General features: G+C 40.8%; 1 protein-coding gene across 2 annotated transcripts in view; it reads right to left on the minus strand.

The window, feature by feature from the left end:
* Window positions 1-22,497, minus strand: part of c4b (complement 4B (Chido blood group)) — a 171,007-nt gene that overhangs the window by 138,785 nt on the left and 9,725 nt on the right. For both annotated transcript variants that reach the window (XM_049480533.1, XM_049480532.1), the window contains exons 2-6: window positions 19,281-19,470; window positions 18,156-18,330; window positions 14,805-14,875; window positions 14,373-14,461; window positions 2,256-2,338 (exon numbers count right to left, since the gene is read on the minus strand). In XM_049480533.1, the coding sequence (XP_049336490.1) occupies window positions 2,256-2,338; window positions 14,373-14,461; window positions 14,805-14,875; window positions 18,156-18,330; window positions 19,281-19,470 (608 nt within the window). The remainder of the gene's footprint in view (window positions 1-2,255; window positions 2,339-14,372; window positions 14,462-14,804; window positions 14,876-18,155; window positions 18,331-19,280; window positions 19,471-22,497) is intronic.

Raw genomic sequence — 22,497 nt, forward strand, 5'->3', positions numbered from 1 at the left:
AGAGGGCCTGCAAGCACACTGCCTTTTTAGCAAATCCGTTTGGATTCACTAAACGGCTGCTAGGGCAGAAGAAAAACGGGACCTTGGTCTGCCCAAAAGAGGAGATGGATCAACACCTTTGCGACACATACAGTGACAGTAGGAGAGAGGAAGAGCTTCCCCCCTGCAGAGACCTGATTATACAACCAGACCCCTCCGTCCAATTCAACATCAAAGGGCCCACCCTGGCAGAGGTCAGGGATACAGTGAGAGCTGCTCGGACCAGTGCAGCCCCAGGGCCAAGTGGAGTGCCATACAAAGTCTATAAACACTGGCCGAGATTCCTTGAGAGGCTATGGAGACTCATCAAGGTGGTATGGCGAAGGGGGAAAATTGTGGATCAGTGGCGATACGCTGAAGGTGTCTGGATACCGAAGGAGGAGAACGCAGGCAACATCTCACAGTTCCGTACCATCTCTCTGCTGAGCGTGGAAGGCAAAATCTTTTTCAAGATTCTTGCTAACCGGCTAACTGAGTACCTCCTGAGGAATGCCTACATTGATACATCGGTGCAAAAGGGAGGAGTCCCAGGCATGCCAGGCTGTTTAGAGCACACAGGTGTTGTCACGCAGCTGATACGGGAGGCAAGGGAGAACCGAGGGGACATAGCAGTCATATGGCTTGACAAGCTTGTGTCAACAGCTTTGACGACATACCATGTGCCAGAGAAGATCAATGAACTCATTTGGGACTATTACAGCAATTTTAGTCTGAGATTCACCTCTGGGTCGGTAACATCAGCATGGCATCGATTGGAAAAAGGCATCATCACTGGTTGTACTATTTCAGTGGTGCTGTTTGCCCTAGCGATGAACATGATGGTCAAAGCAGCAGAAGTGAAATGTAGGGGACCATTCTCCAGATCGGGCATTCGCCAACCTCCGATTCGAGCCTTCATGGATGATTTGACAGTCACAGCAACAGTGATAGGATGCCATTGGCTTTTGAGAGGGTTAGAGAGGATCATCACTTGGGCGAGAATGATGTTCAAGCCTGGGAAATCTAGGTCGCTGGTCCTGAGGAAAGGTAGAGTGGTGGAGAAGTACCGCTTCAACTTGGATGGTGTCCTCATTCCATCAGTTTCAGAGAAGCCTGTGAAGAGCCTGGGGAAGATATTTGACAGCACCCTGAAAGACAAGGCAGCAGTCCAGTCTACACAGGCAGATCTCAAGAGCTGGCTCTCAGCAGTGGAGAAGTCAGGACTTCCAGGAAAGTTCAAGGCCTGGATATATCAACATGGTATTCTGCCAAGAATCTTGTGGCCACTGCTGATATATGAAGTCCCAATAACCATCGTGGAGGGCTGGGAGCGTAACATCAGTCAGTACCAGTGTTGGCATACCAACAAGTTGCAGCTTCCTTTCACTGGTCTGACAGAGGAGTTCAGAGTCACCAGAGCCAGGGAGGTGCTGCTTTACAGAGACTCAGCGGACAACAGAGTCTCCTCTGCAAGCATCACTGTCAGAACTGGAAGGAAGTGGAAAGCACAGGAGGCAGTTGCACAGGCTGAAGCGAGGCTGAGGCATGGTATCTTGGTTGGCTCAGTGGCGGTCGGACGGACTGGGCTTGGTAGCTATACAAGACCACGCTACGATAAAGCCCAGGGAAAATAAAGACGTCAGATGGTCCAGGCAGAGATCCGTGCAGGGGTGGAGGAGGAACGCCGAAGCAGGACTGTGACCATGCGCCAACAGGGAGGCTGGACTAACTGGGACAATGCATCGGCAAGGAAGATCACTTGGACAGAACTTTGGAAGTCAGAGCCAGCAAGACTTAAGTTTCTGATCCAGTCGGTGTATGATGTCCTCCCGAGCCCATCCAACCTGTATGGTATCTTTTATAAATATTTTTATAAATAGAACATGAAAACCCATATAGCACATGAAGATTCTGCACATTATTATGATCTAAAGTAAATTTATTAGCAATAATATCTGATCTACATATCTATAAAGCCACAGACGAGTGATACTGCCAGAACCCCATCATTAATGTAACTGTGGTCACTATATTTACACTCTAATGACTAATAATAGTTATAACAGATTTCTTCACTGTAATTCTGATAAGTATGAAGTCCTTAAATTAATTCTGAATAAAGCAAATGTCAATCAGGATTATACAATACTAATGTTATTGTTTATATAAAACTGGAACTGTTACTAAATTTAGCACATATGTTAGCACTGATAATAAATGACTAAATATCTTCTTACCAAACTTTTGGACCTTAAATTCTCGGACGGTGGCATTCTTCTCATCACCGCTGAGGAATGCTTTGATCTTCCAAACACCCGGCCTATAGAGACACGCTGCTGAGGTTACAGGAGCAGTTTGGTAAAAAAAAAAAAATCTAAAGGACAAGATTAATCTGTGATCCCAGATTCAGTGTATCTGCCAGGATCTTCTCAGTATCTGAGATCATTTAGTTTAAAGCAGGAAATGCTAGGCTAACACTGCTAACAAACACTGGACCTGCACTTCTAGCACACTCATCTCTCTAAATATAAACCCAGTTGGTGTAGTTAAGTTAGTGTTTGCTAGTATTAACCCACGCCCTGATGGAATATGATAGAGAAAAGGGGGGGGGGGGGGCGAACTCAGTGGATATTTTGGGCTAGAGTTCGGGGCAGTTACGCTAGGACGCGAGAAGCTGAAGCCCCAAAATTAAACAGTGAGGGAAGCCAGGCGCTCGTGAGCAGCTAAAAGGTCGCTTGCGTGGGTTCTGATGTATCCGTGGTAAGCTTGGGAGGTCCAGCGACCGAGGATTTTTACTGTATGATCAGGTAAACCGCGGTGAGATGCTGTGGATGCGGCGCTGATTTTGAAAGAGTGGGCTGAAAAGAAGGAAGGGTTAAAACCGCTGAGTGAGAGAATCTGCTTGAGATGAAAATGAAACCAATGGCGAGTGGCATGTGATCCGGATTCAGTGACGAAAAGAGGGTCGTCCGGAGAAGCTTGGTGAGTGTGACGGTGGCTGAGGTACGCAGTGATGGGCTCATAGGGGCTGAGAGGAGAAGTGAGTTTGAAAAGATAAATAGGGGCAGAAATGCCGAGCTGGTCAGTTTTACTGCGTTTGATTCTGAAAGTCAGTGTTCTTTCGTCTAAAATAGATAAATCAGAAAGACAGGGGTGAAAAGCAGGATTATGGGAGGTAGTGGAAGTTGTGAATTCCGAGCAGCGAAGAAAGCCGAAGAAGGCGAGGAGAAACATGGATTCAAGCGTAGCGCAGATGGAGGGAGCAGCGTAACCGTGGCGGAGCGTGAAAAGACAGTAATGCAGTATATGAGAAGTGATGGGGAGGCGCTGATTGGGCAAACGCGGCTCTCGTCTTCTGATTCCTCTGATAAGTATGGATATTTGGTGATGTTTGGAAAAGGGATGAGGAGATCCTAATAGAAGAATAAGAAAGAAGTTGGGGGGGCGCTGTTGTAGACGGAAGATGTAGACGCGTTTCCCCATTGCTCCGAGGAAATATGGCATAATTTTGATTTTATTTTGCACAGTTGCTAAACTTGTGCATGCTACTTTCTTTGGACTGTTTTAGGAACATGTAGCTACATATTTGTGACTTTTTTGGCAACTAAAATGTCTTCTACCCGCAATAAGACCGAGGCTTCTAAACCAGGCAGCAAAGCAGCGGTGTCTTCCGATTCCGCCAAGCCCGAGGAAATGGCTGATAGTTCACCCGGCAACACCGTAAATGTTTCGGTGCTACAGGCTATGATGGATTCGTTGAGAGCGGATATTGGTGGCAAAATCGACTCCCTCTCTTCAAGTCTGCACTCGGAAATTATAGCCGTCAGACAGGAGCTCTCTAATTCGATCAAACCTTTACAACAGAAAGTGGAGCTCCATGAGGAAACTTTGCGGGAACTGGAGCGCGCCTCTACTGAGCACGGAGCAGGGATGACTGAGCTACAGTCCACTGTTGAAAAGCTCACAGTGCAGGTCAAGCGTTTGGAAGACAAATGTGAAGAGCTAGAAGCACGCTCGCGCAGAAATAATCTACGGATTATTGGGATACCTGAAGGATCCGAGGGCCCCCGAGCGACGGAATTCGTGGCTCAGCTGCTTCAAGATATGCTTAAACTGGAAGAGAAGCCCCTTCTGGATCGAGCTCACAGATCACTCCGAGAGCGACCCAAAGAGGGGGAACCACCGCGACCCTATATTGTAAGAGTGCATTTTTTTCATGTTCGGGCTGAAATATTGCAGAAAGCGGGGAAGTCTTCCCCGTTGCACTACGCAGGCAAGAACATCTTTATTTTCCCGGACTACACCTCCTCTGTTGCTCGGAGAAGAGCAGCGTTTGGTGGAGTTAAACGTAATCTGCGCGCTTGTGTGAATGTGAAGTTCGGACTGCTATACCCGGCAACACTGAGAGTGACTCTGGGGGACGGACTCTCTTACAAGTTTGAAGACCCAGTGGAGGCTGCTGCCTTTGTTGATAAACATTGTAAAAAGAAGAAAGTGTCTCCTGCACAGGATGGGTGATGTATCCCGAAACTGCTTTAAAGGGTAATGAGGACTGATAAAAATGTAGCTGGATGGGTTCAGATTAAGAGATTTTTTTTTTTATTTGTTTTACTTGGACATAAGCCTGTATTTTCAGTTATTCAAGGAAAGGGAAATATTTGTTTAATTGTCATGTTTTCTCACATAGCACCTAAGTAGTTTTGAGAAGGTGTTATGGAGTGGTTTACGTTTAGTTTACTAGGAGAGGTTAGCCCTTGCATCTTAGTTGGAGAGATGCTGGCTTGGGGGTGGGGAGGGAAAAAGTCTGTTATTCTTGTTTGGTGTGTTTTTTTTGTCTTTGTTTTTGTTATGGTTAGGATTGCTCTATATAATGATTCTGTTCTTTTGGGATTGCCTGGTGTAGTAAGTGTAGCTATGTATTATTCTGACTATAAGTCTTATTAGTCCATCATTCAGTCAATGTTAAGTACTAGTGGCTGTGGGGGCGAGCTCAAATTTGTTAGTTGGAATTGTAAGGGTCTTAATTCCCCAGTAAAGCGCACAAAATTTTTTCGGCACCTTCAGCGTTTAGGTGCTCAGGTTGTGTTCCTTCTAGAGGGGGTTGGGTGGGTCAGGCGTATTATTCTTCATTTGGTTGCAAAGCTAGGGGAGTGGCAATTCTTTTACATAAATCAGTTCAATTTACATGCTCCGGTGTAATTTCAGATGTTAATGGCAGGTACGTAATTCTTACTGGAAAATTGTGTAATAGGCCCGTACACTTAGTGAATGTATACGCCCCAAACTGGGACAATGATCAGTTCTTTAAGCAGCTCTTTTCTAACATCCCAAATTTGACAACACACTCTCTGATATTGGGTGGGGACCTTAATTGTTGGCTAGATCCAAGTTTAGATCGTTCCTCCACTATAACAAAAACATTGTCTAAATCGGCTAATGTGATTAAAACATACATGAGCGAATTTGCCATATCGGATTCTTGGCGGTGTTTTAAACCAACAGGGAGAGCTTACTCTTTTTTTTCTCAAGTGCATCATACCTTCACCCGCATAGATTATTTTTTGGTGGACAACAGGATGATCCCTTTTGTAAATTCGTGCGCTTATGATACTATCGTTATCTCAGATCATGCCCCTGTCATTATGACTGTGCGATATGCGAATATGGATGGAGACCGTGCCCCTTGGCATTTTAATACGCGGTTACTCTCTGATGATGAGTTTGTTGAACATATCTCGGGCCAAATAGAGTTTTTTTTAAGTACAAATAAAACCCCAGACATCTCTGCATCCACCTTGTGGGAAACTCTGAAGGTGTATATTAGGGGAGTGATCATCTCTTATGTGAACTTTGAAACACGTCAAAAAACGAGCAAGCTTAATAATTTAATAGAGAATATCGCCCAGTTGGACAGCCAGCTGTCCCCTTCTATAGAATTATATAAACAGCGTCTTGTATTACAAGCAGAACATGATATATTAGCTTCAGATCAGGCAGCAGAGTTACTACTCAAATCCAAACTTAATTATCATGAACATGGCGACAAGGCAGGGAAACTGCTGGCTCATCAGTTGCGTCAGTCTGCCTCCTCTCATCAAATTTCTTAAATACGGACAGTAAATGGTATAACGATTGATCCCTTAGAGATTAATGATGAGTTCAAACAATATTATTCTTCTCTATATTCATCTGACTCAAAGGCCAGTAGCAAAGATTTTGAGTTTTTTTTAATAGAATTCAGACCCCTGTACTCGATTCTGACTTAGTTACTTTGTTGGACGATCCATTATCTATTGAAGAACTTTCCTTAGCTACCAGGTCAATGCAAGCTGGTAAATGTCCCGGCCCCGATGGCTACCCAATAGAATTTTATAGGAAGTTTTTCGATCAATTGTCTCCACTTATACTGGACATGTTTAACGAATCATTTGATTCTGGTAGACTACCCTCAACCCTTAATCAGGCTCTAATATCTCTGATTCTGAAGAAAGGCAAAGATCCTCTTCATTGCGGTTCATACCACCCTATTAGTTTATTAAATGCAGATTTTAAACTGTTGGCTAAATTACTGGCTCTGCGTCTAGAAACTGCCCTGCCTACACTAATTTCACATGACCAAACAGGATTCATTAAAGATAGACAGATGTTTTTTTAACTTAAGGCGGTTGTTTAATACAATTTATGCTCTAATCTCTCAGAAGCTGTAATATCTATGGATGCAGAGAAAGCATTTGACAGGGTCGAATGGGAATACCTTTTTTATACCCTGGAGAGATTTGGGTTTGGGAAGAATTTCATTTATTGGGTCAAGCTTTTGTATTCTTCACCTCTAGTAGCAGTACGGACAAATAATACCCGCTCTGCTTATTTTCCACTGCATCGTTCCACAAGACAGAGGTGCCCACTGAGCCCTTCTTTATTTGCTCTTGCAGTGGAACCATTGTCCATCGCATTTTGTAGTAATTCTCAAATCAAGGGCATAGTTAGGAGTGGGTCAGAGCAGAAGGTCTCTCTGTATGCGGATGACCTGCTCTTGTATGTGTCTGACCTGCAGAATTCTACACCTGCTGTTTTAGAGATACTGGATTCATTCAGGTTTATATCAGGTTATAAATTGAATTTGAATAAGAGTGAACTTCTTCCACTAAATAAAGCAGCACATGTACATCTAACTAGTCTGCCATTCAAAATTGCTGACCACAGCATCACATATCTGGGGATTAAAGTAACGGACAATTTCAAAGATGTTTATAAAGCTAATTTTCCCCCACTTATGTCGCGTCTTAAGAATGATCTGGCTCGTTGGTCAGTTTTGAATCTATCGTTAGCCGCACGAATTAATATTATTAAGATGAATATTCTCCCTAAATTTATTTATTTATTTCAGTGTGTGCCTTGTTTTTTGCCCCAAACTTTTTTTTCACGGACTGGATTCTCTGATTCTGGGATTTATCTGGGGTGGAAAAACGCCAAGAATACGAAGACAATTGCTGCAAAAACCTAAGGCTTTGGGGGGGGTGGCTTTGCCTAATTTTAGGTTTTATTATTGGGCAGCTAATTTAAAAGTCATACAGTACTGGTTGCAGTATGATCCGCATGTGACATCCCCTGCTTGGTTGGACATTGAAACTTTATCCTCAAGACCAGCATCACTTATTGCTCTTGTAAATTCCCCGCTTAAAACCCCAGTCCCTGCTTATGTTAGGAATGTAGTGGTTAAAACTTCTCTGAGAATATGGACTCAATTTAGAAGATATTTTGGATTACAAGGTTTTTCTGTACTCTCCCCAATAATTTCGAATCCTGTATTTCCCCCATCACTTATAGATGGGGCATTTGATATCTGGAACAATAAGGGAATTAAGATATTTAATGACCTTTATGTTGATGGTACTTTTGCATCTTTTCAGCAGTTGAGGGATATTTTTTTATTACCACGGTATCATTTTTTCAGATATTTGCAAATCCGTAGCTTCGTAAAAAACATCTCTTCACAGTTTCCTAATTTACCTTCTGACACCCCTTTAGACATATTTTTAAGACCAGCTCCCTCTATGAGGGGGTTAATTTCCTATTTTTATGAACAGATTAATTCATTACGAAAAGCCTCACTTGATACAGTTAAGTCTCTATGGGAAGGGGAACTTGGGGAGGACATTTCAGAAATCCTTTGGGATAAGGTTGTCACGTCTTATTGTTAAACGTATATTGTTTTTATCAGTATCTGCGCTTGTCTGCTATTCTGTTCTGACCATGACAAAGGTACTTAAGCAGGTCCATAAATCCATAAATTTGTGCCAGACATGGATTGTTGCAGTGTAAAATACTGCATCGATTCCATTTTACTAAAGTCAGACTTGCCAATATTTATAAGGATATAGACCCGATTTGTGATAGATGCCATCAGGCACCTGCCAATCATGTGCATGTTTTGGTCCTGTCCTTCTTTGAACTTATACTGGTCCGAGATATTTAAAACCTTATCAGAAACACTAGGGAAGACTATTGAGCCTAATGCTTTTACAGCCATATTTGGAGTGCTTCCCTCATCTGTTACTCTGTCAGTTTTGAAAGCAGGGTTCGTTTCTTTGGTCACTCTTCTGGCTCGAAGGTTGATCTTACTGAAATGGAAATCTCCCTACCCACCCTCTCATACTTTGTGGATTAAAGATGTTCTTGGTGCTGCAGGATTGGAAAGGCTCCGGGGTACTGTAAATGGCTCTAATGAGAAATTTCATAGAATTTGGGACCCTTTTCTGGATTATGTAAAAATGTGCTCTGCCTAGAACCACTATGATGGTCTAAATGTTGTCTTTTTTTGTTGTTGTTAGAATTGTGGCTAAAATATTCTATCTGGAACTTCATTGTACACTAGACTAATCCTATTATTTATTTAGTTTTATTTTATTTTATGTTATATTACTTTATTTTATTTTATTAGTTTACTCATTTGATTCCTCATTTGGTTTGACATGTTTTTCAATCTGGTGTTATGGTAAAAAAGGCATTGTTGTTATTGGTTATTATATAAACTGTATGTATGTATCACCATGGAAAGTCAAAATAAACTAATCAAAAAAAAAAAAAAGAATAAGAAAGAAGTTGATAGCATATAACTAGACTTTTAAAGTGGAGGAGCGGATCGAAAGATGAATGCTTGAGAAGGTGAGAAAGGAGGACAGAGTGTGAAGGTCTAAAGAGGGAAAAGGAAAGTTTTGGATGTGGTGGAAACGTTTAAAACACTGCCAACTGGTCCAGTAGGTGGACAAGGTGCTAGGGGATACAGAGTCAATGATGAGATCTTGAGAAGCGGTGGTGAGTTGGTTCATGCTGGATGTGGCTAGAGCGGGAAGATGGTATCGGAATAAGGTGGAGTCGGAGTGGGCTGAGGGTCCATATGTGGTGCCAAGGTCCTTTGAGAGCTTTGAGAGAAAATTGATGTGTGATGGATAACCAAGTCAGACAACGGAGATAAAGCATGATGGATAGATTGTTGGATCTGGACTTATTGATTATGTATACAACGATGGAATTGTCGGAATGGATGGAGACGATGCTTCTGTTCCACAGATGACCCCAAAGCACGGCGGCTGCGACGACAGGGCAGTGGAGTCGCCATCTGTAGCCGACTGTTCGATGAGCTCCTGAGGCCACGGAGAGAAAAACCAACGGGTGCCACAATAGCCTCCGTATCCAAAGGAGGGGGCAGCGTCAGTGAAGAGGAAAAAGTCAGGGTAGGCCGAAGCTTCGGGAAGGCGAAAGAGAGAAATGCAATTCCAGTGGGAGAGTAGGAGTTCAGACAGGCAAGCTTGGTCCAGAGTGACTGTTTAGTAGAGAGAGGTGGCGGAAGAAGACAGCGTGAGAAGATGAGAAATAATCCGCATGGCGAAATTTAAATGCCCCAAGAGAGAGAGAAGCTGCTGTTTGGAGCAGTGCTGATGTTCGAGGAATAGAGAGAGGGCATCCTTGATACGGACCAGCTTGTCACGGGGGAGGGAAGCCTGGAGAGAAACGGAATCCAGGGTTATGCCTAGGAATTCCAGAGATGTAGCAGGGCCGACAGTCTTGTTGGAAGAGAGAGGAATACCCAGACGGTCAAAAGCTGCAGACAGTTGGGTGATGCATCGGGCTGGAGGAGAGCTGGGGGCATAGAGGACGAGAAAATCCTCCAGCAGATGGACGATGTACGGGATGCGATATACGTTGAGGAGGATCCAGGACAGCGATTCGGCTAGGGAGTCGAATATCTTAGGGCTGCTCTTACAGCCGAAGGTGAGGCGGACCGGGAAGTAATAACGCCCGCGCCAACGTACTCCGAAAAGGTGCCAGAAATCGGGATGCAAGGGGACGATTTTGAAAGCAGATACGACGTCCGCCTTGGCCAGCCAGGTACCCCGCCCGAGGAGGCGGATGAGGGAGATCGCGTTGTGTAAGAGAAATATCTCCCACATCAACGGTGCGTGGAGCAACGAGCTGGGAGGAGGGACGCAATAACAGCGAGAGATCCACATCCGCACCTTGTAGAATTCGCTTGGGCTGGACCAAGGGGGGGTTGAAGACCAGAGCGCCCGGAGGGGGCGGGGCTGGAGCGGCGGTGTAGAGAGAGTAGGAGGGGTCAGGAGCCGGAAGGCGGGGCCCGGGCAGCGCGAGAGAGGAGGCACCGACCAGGGAAGCGGCAGGCATGAATTCAGAGGCTGGTGGGCGGGCCATCAAAGAGGGGATGGCGTGGGAAGACGGGGGGAAGGCGTGGGAAGATGAGGGGATGGAGTGGGAAGATGAGGGGATGGCGTGGGAAGATGAGGGGATGGTGTGGGAAGATGAGGGGATGGCGTGGGAAGATGAGGGGATGGCGTGGGAAGATGAGGGGATGGCGTGGGAAGATATGGGCGTGGCGAGGGAAGACAGGGGCAAGGTGAGAGAAGGCGGGGGCATGGCGAGGGAAGACTGGGGAACAGCATGGGAAGATGGTGGGACGGAGTGGGGAGGAGGAAACAGAGAAGAGGAGAAGAGGGGGAGAGGAAGCGAAGACTGAAGGCGGGCAGGAGCCGAAGGGAGAGAAAGGAGAGGACGGGGGGGATCACTCAGAAGCGAGCAAGAGGGAACCCCAGCGGGGAAGGAGGTCGGCGCCGGGACAGGTGCGGGGACCGCCACGCTGGCAGGGGGCGCTGGAACGGGGACAGAGCGCCGGGAACGGCTGCGAGGAGGAAGCAACGCTGGGGAGGATTCACCGCGGGCCCCAGCAGGCTGGGTAGAGGAGCGCCTGGAGCCAGGGCTGGAAGCCTGGAAGAGGGAAAACAGGCAGCCCTTATTGGCCGACCGGGCGAAGGGAATGCCGCTGGACCGGAGCGCTTTCTGTAAACCAGAGACAGTCCAATCGCCAATGGAGGAAACCGCCTGAGAAGCGGGAGAAGAAGCGGCACAGGCAGCCGGAGGACGGGAACCAATCCTGGGGGTCGAAGGCCGCCGTCGAGGGGAAAGAGAAGCCGGCGAAGCCCGGCGGCGGCGCAAGGACCGCGTGGAGCGTGGGGCAGCTTCGCGGGAGCGGCCAGACCGGGTCGAGGAGCCAGAGGAAGCGACGCCCGCTGAGGAAGCCGGAATGGACACCACGGAGCGCAGCCGAGGAGGCCGGCCGGGAACGCCGGTGGATGAAGAGCCGGAGGCTGAGAAGAGCTCGTTGTCGGAAGCAGCAAGCTGAAGATCCATGATAATTCAGGTGAGGTGTGCGATACAAAGCAAATGCCAAGTTGTGCCACACGCAGGAGGAGAGGAAGTGGGGGTTTAAATAGGGCTAGTGGGTGGAGTAATGGGCGTGGATTATCTCCCAAAACTTAGTTATAAATAACTCCACTAATGAAATTGGTATAATTAATTTGCTGTAACTGAGTTGGTGTAACTGAATGCTGTTATTGAGTTGGTGTAATTGAGCTGGTGTAATTGAGTTGCTGTTTCTCAATTGGTGTAATTGAGTTGCTGTACTTGAGTTGCTGTACCTCACTTGGTGTAATTAAGTTGCTTTACGTCAGTTGCTGTAATCAGTGTTGGGCACGTTACTTTGAAAAAGTAATTAGTTATAGTTACTAGTTACTTCTCCAAAAAAGTAACTGAGTTACTAACGGAGTTATTCCACTATAAAAGTAACTAGTTACCAGTAAAAGTAACTATTGCGTTACTTCGCCCTGTAAAAATAAATAAATAAAGAATAAATAAAGAAAATAAATGATGTAATTACTATTATTATTAGAAAAATAACAAACAAAAATAAACCCAAAATGTTGACAAAAATATAGTCTAACGAATAAAAAAAAATAAGAAACGAAAAACTCCACAGGACCAAAGAAAATTACTAAGACATGTAATACTGAAAAAAAAAAACGGAAAAAACAAATACACGTCTGGGGATAAAAATTAAACAAACCAAACCACACTCAAAGAAATAAATGTATATATAAACAAAACAAAAGAATGGACAAAAACAACAATCCGTTAAAAAAACTCATTTAAATCCATTAAAAAACTCATTTAAAACAATCACAGGCTTTTTGCGCAGAATAATAAAAGTTTCGGTTAGTTTCAGTTTCAAATCATGAAAACAGCTCACCAAAACCTCAACCTATCCTTTATATTTGACAATATTTGATTAACTTACAGGTCCTTACTTATTTTTATTTAACTGAGCTGAGTTGTAAATTATTTATAGCCTCGCGCTGAATTCAGCTCCGCGCTGCAAAAGAGAGAGAGAGAGAGAGAGAGAGAGAGAGAGAGAGGCGCAGCGCATTTTGCCTGATTTCTCTTTATTAATTAACATTATTAAAGTACATTTGTTGGCTTTAGTAAGTTTAATAACATTAATTTTAGTATACTTGTCAGATCTTATTTATAAAAACTTTTTTTAGAAGACAGAGGTTATTCTGCGCGCAATGCCGCGCCGCTGCGCCAAGCACCACTTTGCGTGCCTGACATTTCAGAGCGCTGGACGAGATTTTAATTCATGAATTAATATATTTAATATTTTAATAAATTTGCCCTGGTGATAAGAAACGAATGCTAACATATAGCGTTATATTTCTGTGTATTTCAAATGTTTTAAGTTTTATATAATTGACGGGCAGCACCACGCGCCAGATTGACAATGTGCTTTGTTTTTCAGATATAAAAGTGAAATTCAGTTAAATAATAGCAAAGTTAACTAAAATAAATTTATGTTCAGTCAAAGTTATTTTCTCTTTTAATTTTCCATTTCAAAACTCCAGCATTTGAGTGAGAATAGCATCTGTTGAAATTTTTAAACAGCAGAATGCCTAGTTATTTAGTCTGTGTACTAAACATAAATATAAATCCTTATAACTGACAGAAATAAATATAACTAATAATAATTTATAGTTACAGTGCAGATTTTTAAGTATATATATTTTTTCATAGTTGATTGCTGAAGGCTCTGGGTGTGGTTTATTTTTATGTGGTAAAGATGTGATGGTATGGAGTATTTTGGAGCGCAGTGTGAGCAATCGCGCTAAGCTTTTTTCCGCCGCCAAGATAAAAACACTCCAGAAATTTACCTCAACACACATCATTTCCAGACCACCACGCCCATCGTTGTTAATATATTCCAAAGTCCAACCCTATTTTAAGGACGCGTGCAAGGCCTAAAAATAGACTGTTGACAGGTGGCAAAGCGCCACGCTACACGCCTTGTGCGGGGTGTATGATAGGGCTCTTTGTCTGTATGCGCAAAGTTAAAAAAAGTTCATTCAGCTGCTAAAGTAACGTGCAGTAACGGAGTGTCGAAAATGGTAACGGCGTTATAGTTACAGTCAGAGTAATTAGTTAGATTACTCGTTACTGAAAAAAGTAACGGCGTTAGTAACGCCGTTTATTTTAACGCCGTTACTCCCAACACTGGCTGTAATTGAGTTGGTGTAATTGAGCTGGTGTAATTGATTTGGTGTAATTGAGTTGCTGTACCTCAATTGGTGTAATTGAGTTGCTGTACTTGAGTTGCTGTACCTCACTTGGTGTAATTAAGTTGCTTTACGTCAGTTGCTGTAATTGAGCTGGTGTAATTGATTTGGTGTAATTGAGTTGCTGTACCTGAGTTGTTGTAATTTAGTTGGTTTAACTAAGTTGGTGTAATTGAGCTGGTGTAATTGAGTTGCTGTATCTCAGTTGGTGTAACTGAGTTGGTGTAATTGAAGTGTTATTATTAAGTTGATGTAATTGATTTGCTGTACCTCAGTTGGTGTAATTGAGTTGCTGTACCTCGGTTGGTGTAATTGAGTTGCTGTACCTCAGCAACCATATTTAACTAAAATATTTAACTTAAATCTCGATTTTTTGTGAACTGTATGAGAACTTACAGAGAAATGTCAGGAATGCGGAAGTTCTTGGAGATAATACCGTCTTCAACTTTCAACAGCATCTTTTTGATTGTGTTTTCTTCTGCATTCTAAGAGAACATCAACACAATACACACATAAGAATGAATAAGAACACTTCCATTTTTTGTTTTTTTTCTTTGGACAAAAATGGGAAAATGATAACGAGAGAGGAGATGATAAATAAAACATTTTGGCTGCCTGAAGAATTGTATATAAAAAAAAGGAAGATTGCACAAGTTGCACTCCTTGATTCTAAAATAATTATTTAAATAACCTTCTACAGAAATCATATAGGACATGTTTTATAGTTATTTACTAAAACTGGAAGTTTTGTATAAAACCATGATTTAAAAGAAGCACCAGGATGCTTAGCTAAAACAGTATGATGTAGCTGTAGATTGTAGCACTTACGATAAGGTGTATGTGTATGTTTCCTGACGTCGGTCTCATGGCGTGATTCAGAACAAAAACCCTGTACTGCACTGCAATAAAAAAACAACAAACATCATCGACTATACATTAGTATATTACATATTTATGGATATGCAATATACTAATAATAACCATAATAATCAAGATGTCTACTTGTGAGTCTGCTTTGGTTAAAAGTTCGGGCATAATATTTTGAAGCCACCATTTACTAAAACATTTTGTCCCCAAAATTAATATCATATAGTGTGATGCCATACTCCTTTTATTAAATGGACAATTGTTTGGAGACCTTTAGGGAGTGGGGGTCCTCCTTCTTTCAGGAGGAAGAACAACATCTCAGAAGGACACTGACAGTTTCAGGGTGTTATCTCTCTTTATATTTCAGAAAAATCAAGTATATCTAGCACTCCTGCGTCATATGGTGTGACAAATCTTACACAAAAATACCCAAATTAAATTACTTTTCAGTCAATATTAACTTTAAACTATGTTGTCATATTGTAGTTAGCACGGTTTTATGATGCTAGCATACAACCACATTGCTTAAAGTCATGTTAAGTACATGAAACGTCTTACGGTGTAACACAATTTCATAAGGTGTAACAGGGTTTTCTTGTCACACCATATGATTATTTTGTCACACTATATGATATGAACTGCATTTAAATACATAAATAATGCTCTTAGATACATATGTTATAGCTAATAGCTACGTTTATTAAATATTTCATTCGTTCAACACATTTTTATAGTATATTATTCAAAAATGTAATATTAATAGAGCAGCACTCACTCATTAATGCAGATTTACTCACTTACTCAGACCCACTTAATCTGACCCAGCTGCAGCTCACTGTAGCACAGCTGAACATCCAGTTTCAGCACAAAACCAGGAAAGCCATATATTATAAATACATTGTTCTTCTGTTTGTTTCTTTAAGTAGAAGCCAAATGTGTCACAAAGCTTTCTAATCGATCATTGTTTTGCTCATTACCTTTTTAAAAAGAAGTGATGCATTCAATATTCCTGTAGCTAACATTCAACAGATTAAAATAAAAAGTGCAACATCTAATGAATAAGTGGATTAGTTAATGTCTTATAAACATTTTTCACTACATTGAGTAGAATTCAATTGTTCTTCAACAATTTTGTGATTCTGCTGTAACTGAGAATGAATTCAGTTACTTGCCAAACCAAGTTTATTTGTTTGCTAAATGCACTCAACACAGATTTTTGCATACAGATTGTTGTGTGGTGTGATTTATCATAAAAAAAATAATGATTTTGGTTATTTATCATAAACTCTTCAATGTGACATATGATGAATAATGCCAGCAAATGTTACAAGATTTTTGGTACTTCTATGACAAGGGATTCCCAAAATAATTTAAAGTATATTGATATAATTCGATTAAACGTCTTCCTATGTGTGTAGATAATCAAAATTAATGCAAAAGGTAACACATTTGCATGTGAGTAATGCTATACTTTTTATATAGTAATCATGAAAAATCAGGAAAAAATGACTTACATTATCATATTTTACACATTTTTTATTTATTACACGATAACATTCATGTCACACCATCTGACAATTTTAGTCACTAAGACTGTAAACTAGTGAATAAATGTAAATTTCAAGAAAAAAACTATAAGAGATTCTACCAATAAGAGTTGGTAAAATATTACCCAGTGATTTATGTGACTTAATTTTGAGATTTAAAAAAAAGAACAAAAACATTTTTTCAGCCAAAAAATTAGCAGGGACAGCCGCAAGGCTGTGCACCTAATTAAAAAAAAAATCTCCCACTCCTGTTACTAGCGGCTAGCACATCAGCATGTTGGTATGACACAGACTGGATAGAAAAAGAACACTAAGAACACTGTGAACACTATGCCGAAGCCCCACCTCTGAACACTCCATTCTTTCTGGTGGGGGGTAAACTAGCCCATATAAACTTAAAAACAGACTATGGCAGGGCAACCTGCTATGCCACCCCCAGCCTTTGGCCTCATCTCATGAAACTGCTCCAGTTGTTTTCAGTTATTTTGCAAACAAAGAGTTGGGGTTTTAAACCTCTTTTAAAGCAAATTTTCAATTTCTATTTTAAATATTAATCTCCTTTGTTTCTAAGTGTCTTCATCCTTCCTACTTCCACCAGCACTTTGTGGTTGCCCTTAGTTATTTAGTTTATTTCTTGTTTCTGTTCAACTCTGCACTTGGGTCCTTTTATAACAGATTCAGTTGGTAGCTCACTCAGTTTACTTTGGTCTCCCATCCATAAGGTTGGTGTTTCAAATCCACCTTCAGGTGAGCTACCATGTTACTACCACAGAACTATATTATGATTTAACCTAGGTTGTTACAAACAAATATTACCAGTAAGTATTATTATTATTGGCCAAGCTCAATAATGTATACATGTATATTTTTTTTGCATTTTACAGGTTTCCCTGAGAAAAGTGAACCCTCTTCTCCCCCCAACTGTGGATTCTCCCAGTGGGGTTAAAACAGGCATCACCTCCAGGTTGGACCCATTTGGGCCCCCAGCCTTTAAGAGGAAGATCCACGCGGTAAATACACACAAATACACATTCTCATTAATTTCCTATGGTTTATGGTGATTGGAAAAAACTTTACCACATAACACAGTGCCATACAGAGAGGTGAATGAGCGTAATTCTATAAACTGATAAATGTAAACACACAGGAGTTCCAGTAAGTACACTGTAACATGCTTCCGCACTGGTAAATTCATATAGCTACACACGCTGTAGTGAGCTAGCTTGCTGTGCAGTCAATTTTGGTATATTAGCTATTGACACTAATGTGAGTACACTGTTTAACTGGTCAACTGAATCCTCCAAAAAACCCAATTCATAGCTTAAATGAACAGTTTAAACATAAGTGTCTGTGAGATACTGTGCAACACAAGCACCACAAGTTATAATTATAATTTTTTAAGTTAAAAAAAGTATAAGTATAAGTTTTTCCTTGTCACTGTTGTCACCACAATTATTGGAATCTCTGTGGTGCTCGCTCATAAGAGGCATGTACGGTGTAGTGTGTTATATATGTTGCTGTAAGTATATATAAGTTTTTATATAAGTTTAGTATATAAGACAGTCATTATAAGGTATTATGTATAATATGAAATACATTATAAATGGATTCATAGTGCAATATGGAAACAGGATTTATTGGAAGTTTCTGTTTATTTATACAAAGATCTGAGAGGTTGGATGTGAAGTTTTTTTGCCTCCAGAGATAAACCCTGTGAATGCGGTAGGTCAGGTCAGGTGGGATCTGAAGGGGTGCTGTGAGTTACCTAGCTGGGTGGGGTTGTAAATGGGCTGGTCGGTCTGGATGAAGATGTATCCTCTATGTTGGGAGACTAACACTCTGGTGATCTGTCTTTCCTTTTCTCCAACATCACACACCAGGTTCAGGTATGGTGGCTCCCCATTGGTCGACTGCAGCTCCGTTACTTTATCTGTAGTCACCTTTTAGAAGAGTGGCAATCTCTTTATAATCAGTTTATTGCGGTTAATAGTAAAGAGTACTAGTCATGCAAACAGCATAGTCTGATTTCTTTCTTTCTGAAGTCTCATGAATTCTGATTTGGAGTCTCATTGCCTCTAATCAGATATGTATAAAATTTCAGTTTCACTTATAGAAGTGGCCCAAATCTGAACTAAATATATGTAATTTATATTGGAACACAACATATATAGTTGCAAGAAAAAGTATGTGAACCATTTGGGATCGGCATAAATTGGTCATTAAATGGGTTCTGATCTTCATCAAGTCACAACAATAGACAAACCCAGTCTGCTTAAACTAATACCACAGAAAAAATTATATGTTTGCATAGTTTTATTAAACACAACAAGACAGCGATTTACACCAGATATCCCAAAAATATTGCTGAACTGAAAGAGTTTTGTGAAGAGAAATGGTGCAAAATTCCTCCTGATCGTTGTGCAGGTCTGACCTGCAACTACAGGAAAAGTTTGGTTGAGGTTTTTGCTGCCAAATGAGGGTCAACCAGTTATTAAATCCAAAGGTTCACATACCTTTACCATCCTGCACTGTGAATGTTAACATGTTGTGTTCAATAAAATCATGCAAACATATATGTTTTGTGTGGTATTAGTTTAAGCAGAGTGTGTTTGTCTATTGTTGTGATTTTGATGAAGATCAGAACACATTTAATGACCAATTTATGCAGAAAATCAAGTAATCCCAAAGGGTTCACATACTTTTTCTTGCAACTGTACTGTATTTGTCACATATGACAAGAAAGATTATTGTACACTATTACCAACTCTGTAAAAATGAAGCTTGAGTTAATTAAGAGATAATTGGTGTAAATAATTTAATCTTCTTTGATGTAGGAGGTCTGTTTAAATTTCATGTTGGAATATTGTGTTGTTTGTAACACGTTGTTTACCTGAAGGTTCAGTTCTCTGAATTGTCCCTTTTGTGTGATCTGCACAGTTTTCTTCTCAGACATAAGAACCCGTTTTACTTCCTGTTCTAGGTAACAGGTCACAGGTTTGTTCAGCAGGGCTTTTCCCACCTGCACCAACACCGTCTCCTTCACCCCAACGTGAAACACACTGGGAGCCACCACCATGAATCTAATGCAAAATTGGACAAATGCATTTTGAGTCAGCTGGCTGCTATATTTCTATATTACTAAAGATCAGTAAGAACCACTGAGAAACTGTATTTTAAGGGTGTGTGATGGAGTGGATATGAAATTAAAAATGCTATATCACACCAAAAAATTGTAATATGCTGACATTCAAAGAAAATGGGTCCTCCATAAATGCAGAGGGTTTTGAAAATAAAACAATTTAGGTTTCTAAGCAGCTCATTGCCTGGTTAATTTGTTCTTATCTCTCTATAGCAGAAAAGCCTTTCACACCAGCAACACTAAAATTAAAAACAGTCAAGAAAAATCTAACAGAAAAATAGCCCATCCTCATTTGGTGTAGCTGATATAAAACAAACAAAAAAAATACTGAAGTTAGGTCGAGAGACTTAAACTTACTTCCACAGCTAGAACTAAAGAAAATTATGTACTATGTTCATGAGTACTAAAGCCTTGGTATTCACTTGGAAATAAGTACTAAAAGTCTTGATCTTGATCTGGACGTGAGTACTAAATGTATTTCTTATGACCTGGACATGACTATTAAATGTTTTTGGCTTGACCTGGATATGTGTACTAAAATCTTGATATTGGCCTGGACATGAGGAGTAAAATTATTGATATTGGCCTGGACATGAGTACTAAAAGTATTGATATTGGCCTGGACATGAGGACTAAAAGTTTTGATATTGGCCTGGACATGAGTACTAAAAGTATTGATATTGGCCTGGACATGAGTATTAAATGTTTTCGTCTTGACTTGGATATGTGTTCTAAAATCTTTATATTAGCCTGGACATAAGTAATAAAAGTCTTGATATTAGCCTGGACATGAAGACTAAAAGTCTTGATATTGGCCTGGACATGAGGACTAAAAGTCTTGATATTGGCCTGGACATGAGGACTAAAAGTCTTGATATTGGCCTGGACATGAGTACTAAATGTCTTGATATTGGCCTGGACATGACTATTCATTTTTTTTTGTCTTGACCTGGACATGAAGACTAAAATCATGATATTGGCCTGGACATGAGTGCTAAAAGTCTTCATATTGGCCTAGACATGAGAACTAAACACTTGATATTGCCCTGGACGTGAGTACTAAAAATCTTGATATGGCCTGGACATGACTATTAAATTGTTTTGTCTTGACCTGGACATGAGTATTAAAAGTCTTGATATTGGCCTGGACATGAGTACTAAAAGTTTTGATATTGGCCTGGACATGAGTACTAAAAGCCTTGATATTGGCCTGGACATGAGTATTAAAAGTCTTGATATTGGCCTGGACATAGTAAAAGTCTTGATATTGGCCTGGACATACTAAAAGTCTTGATATTGGCCTGGACATGATTACTAAAAGTCTTGATATTGGCCTGGACATACTAAAAGTCTTAAAATTGGCCTGGACATGATTACTAAAAGTCTTGATATTGGCCTGGACATGAGGACTAAAAGTCTTGATATTGGCCTGGACATGAGTACTAAAAGTCTTAAAATTTGGCCTGGACATGACTATTCATTTTTTTTTGTCTTGACCTGGACATAAGCACTAAAATCATGATATTGGCCTGGACATGAGTACTGAAAGTCTTCATATTGGCCTAGACATGAGTACTAAACACTTGATATTGCCCTGGACATGAGTACTAAAATCTTGATATTGGCCTGGACGTGAGTACTAAAAATCTTGATATTGGCCTGGACGTGAATACTAAAAATCTTGATATTGGCCTGGACATGACTATTCAATTGTTTTGTCTTGACCTGGACATGAGTATTAAAAGTCTTGATATTGACCTGGACATGAGTACTAAAAGTCTTGATATTGGCCTGGACATGAGTACTAAAAGTTTTGATATTGGCCTGGACATAGTAAAAGTCTTGATATTGGCCTGGACATGATTACTAAAAGTCTTGATATTGGCCTGGACATGATTACTAAAAGTCTTGATATTGGCCTGGACATACTAAAAGTCTTAAAATTGGCCTGGACATGAGGAATAAAAGTCTTGATATTGGCCTGGACATGAGGACTAAAAGTCTTGATATTGGCCTGGACATGAGTACTAAATGTCTTGATATTGGCCTGGACATGACTATTCATTTTTTTTTGTCTTGACCTGGACATAAAGACTAAAATCATGATATTGGCCCGGACATGAGTACTAAAAGTCTTGATATTGGCCTGGACATACTAAAAGTCTTAAAATTGGCCTGGACATGATTACTAAAAGTCTTGATATTGGCCTGGACATGAGGAATAAAAGTCTTGATATTGGCCTGGACATGAGGACTAAATGTCTTGATATTGGCCTGGACATGAGTACTAAAAGTCTTAAAATTTGGCCTGGACATGACTATTCATTTTTTTTTTCTTGACCTGGACATAAGCACTAAAATCATGATATTGGCCTGGACATGAGTACTAAAAGCCTTGATATTGGCCTGGACATAAGTATTAAAAGTCTTGATATTGACCTGGACATGAGTACTAAAAGCCTTGATATTGGCCTGGACATGAGTATTAAAAGTCTTAATATTGGCCTGGACATAGTAAAAGTCTTGATATTGGCCTGGACATGATTACTAAAAGTCTTGATATTGGCCTGGACATGATTACTAAAAGTCTTGATATTGGCCTGGACATACTAAAAGTCTTAAAATTGGCCTGGACATGATTACTAAAAGTCTTGATATTGGCCTGGACATGAGGACTAAAAGTCTTGATATTGGCCTGGACATGAGTACTAAATGTCTTGATATCGGCCTGGACATGATTACTAAAAGTCTTGATATTGGCCTGGACATACTAAAAGTCTTAAAATTGGCCTGGACATGATTACTAAAAGTCTTGATATTGGCCTGGACATGAGGACTAAAAGTCTTGATATTGGCCTGGACATGAGTACTAAATGTCTTGATATTGGCCTGGACATGACTATTCATTTTTTTTTGTCTTGACCTGGACATAAAGACTAAAATCATGATATTGGCCTGGACATGAGTA

The sequence above is a fragment of the Astyanax mexicanus genome, chromosome 6, assembly GCF_023375975.1.
Source record: "Astyanax mexicanus isolate ESR-SI-001 chromosome 6, AstMex3_surface, whole genome shotgun sequence".
Taxonomy (NCBI): domain Eukaryota; kingdom Metazoa; phylum Chordata; class Actinopteri; order Characiformes; family Acestrorhamphidae; genus Astyanax; species Astyanax mexicanus.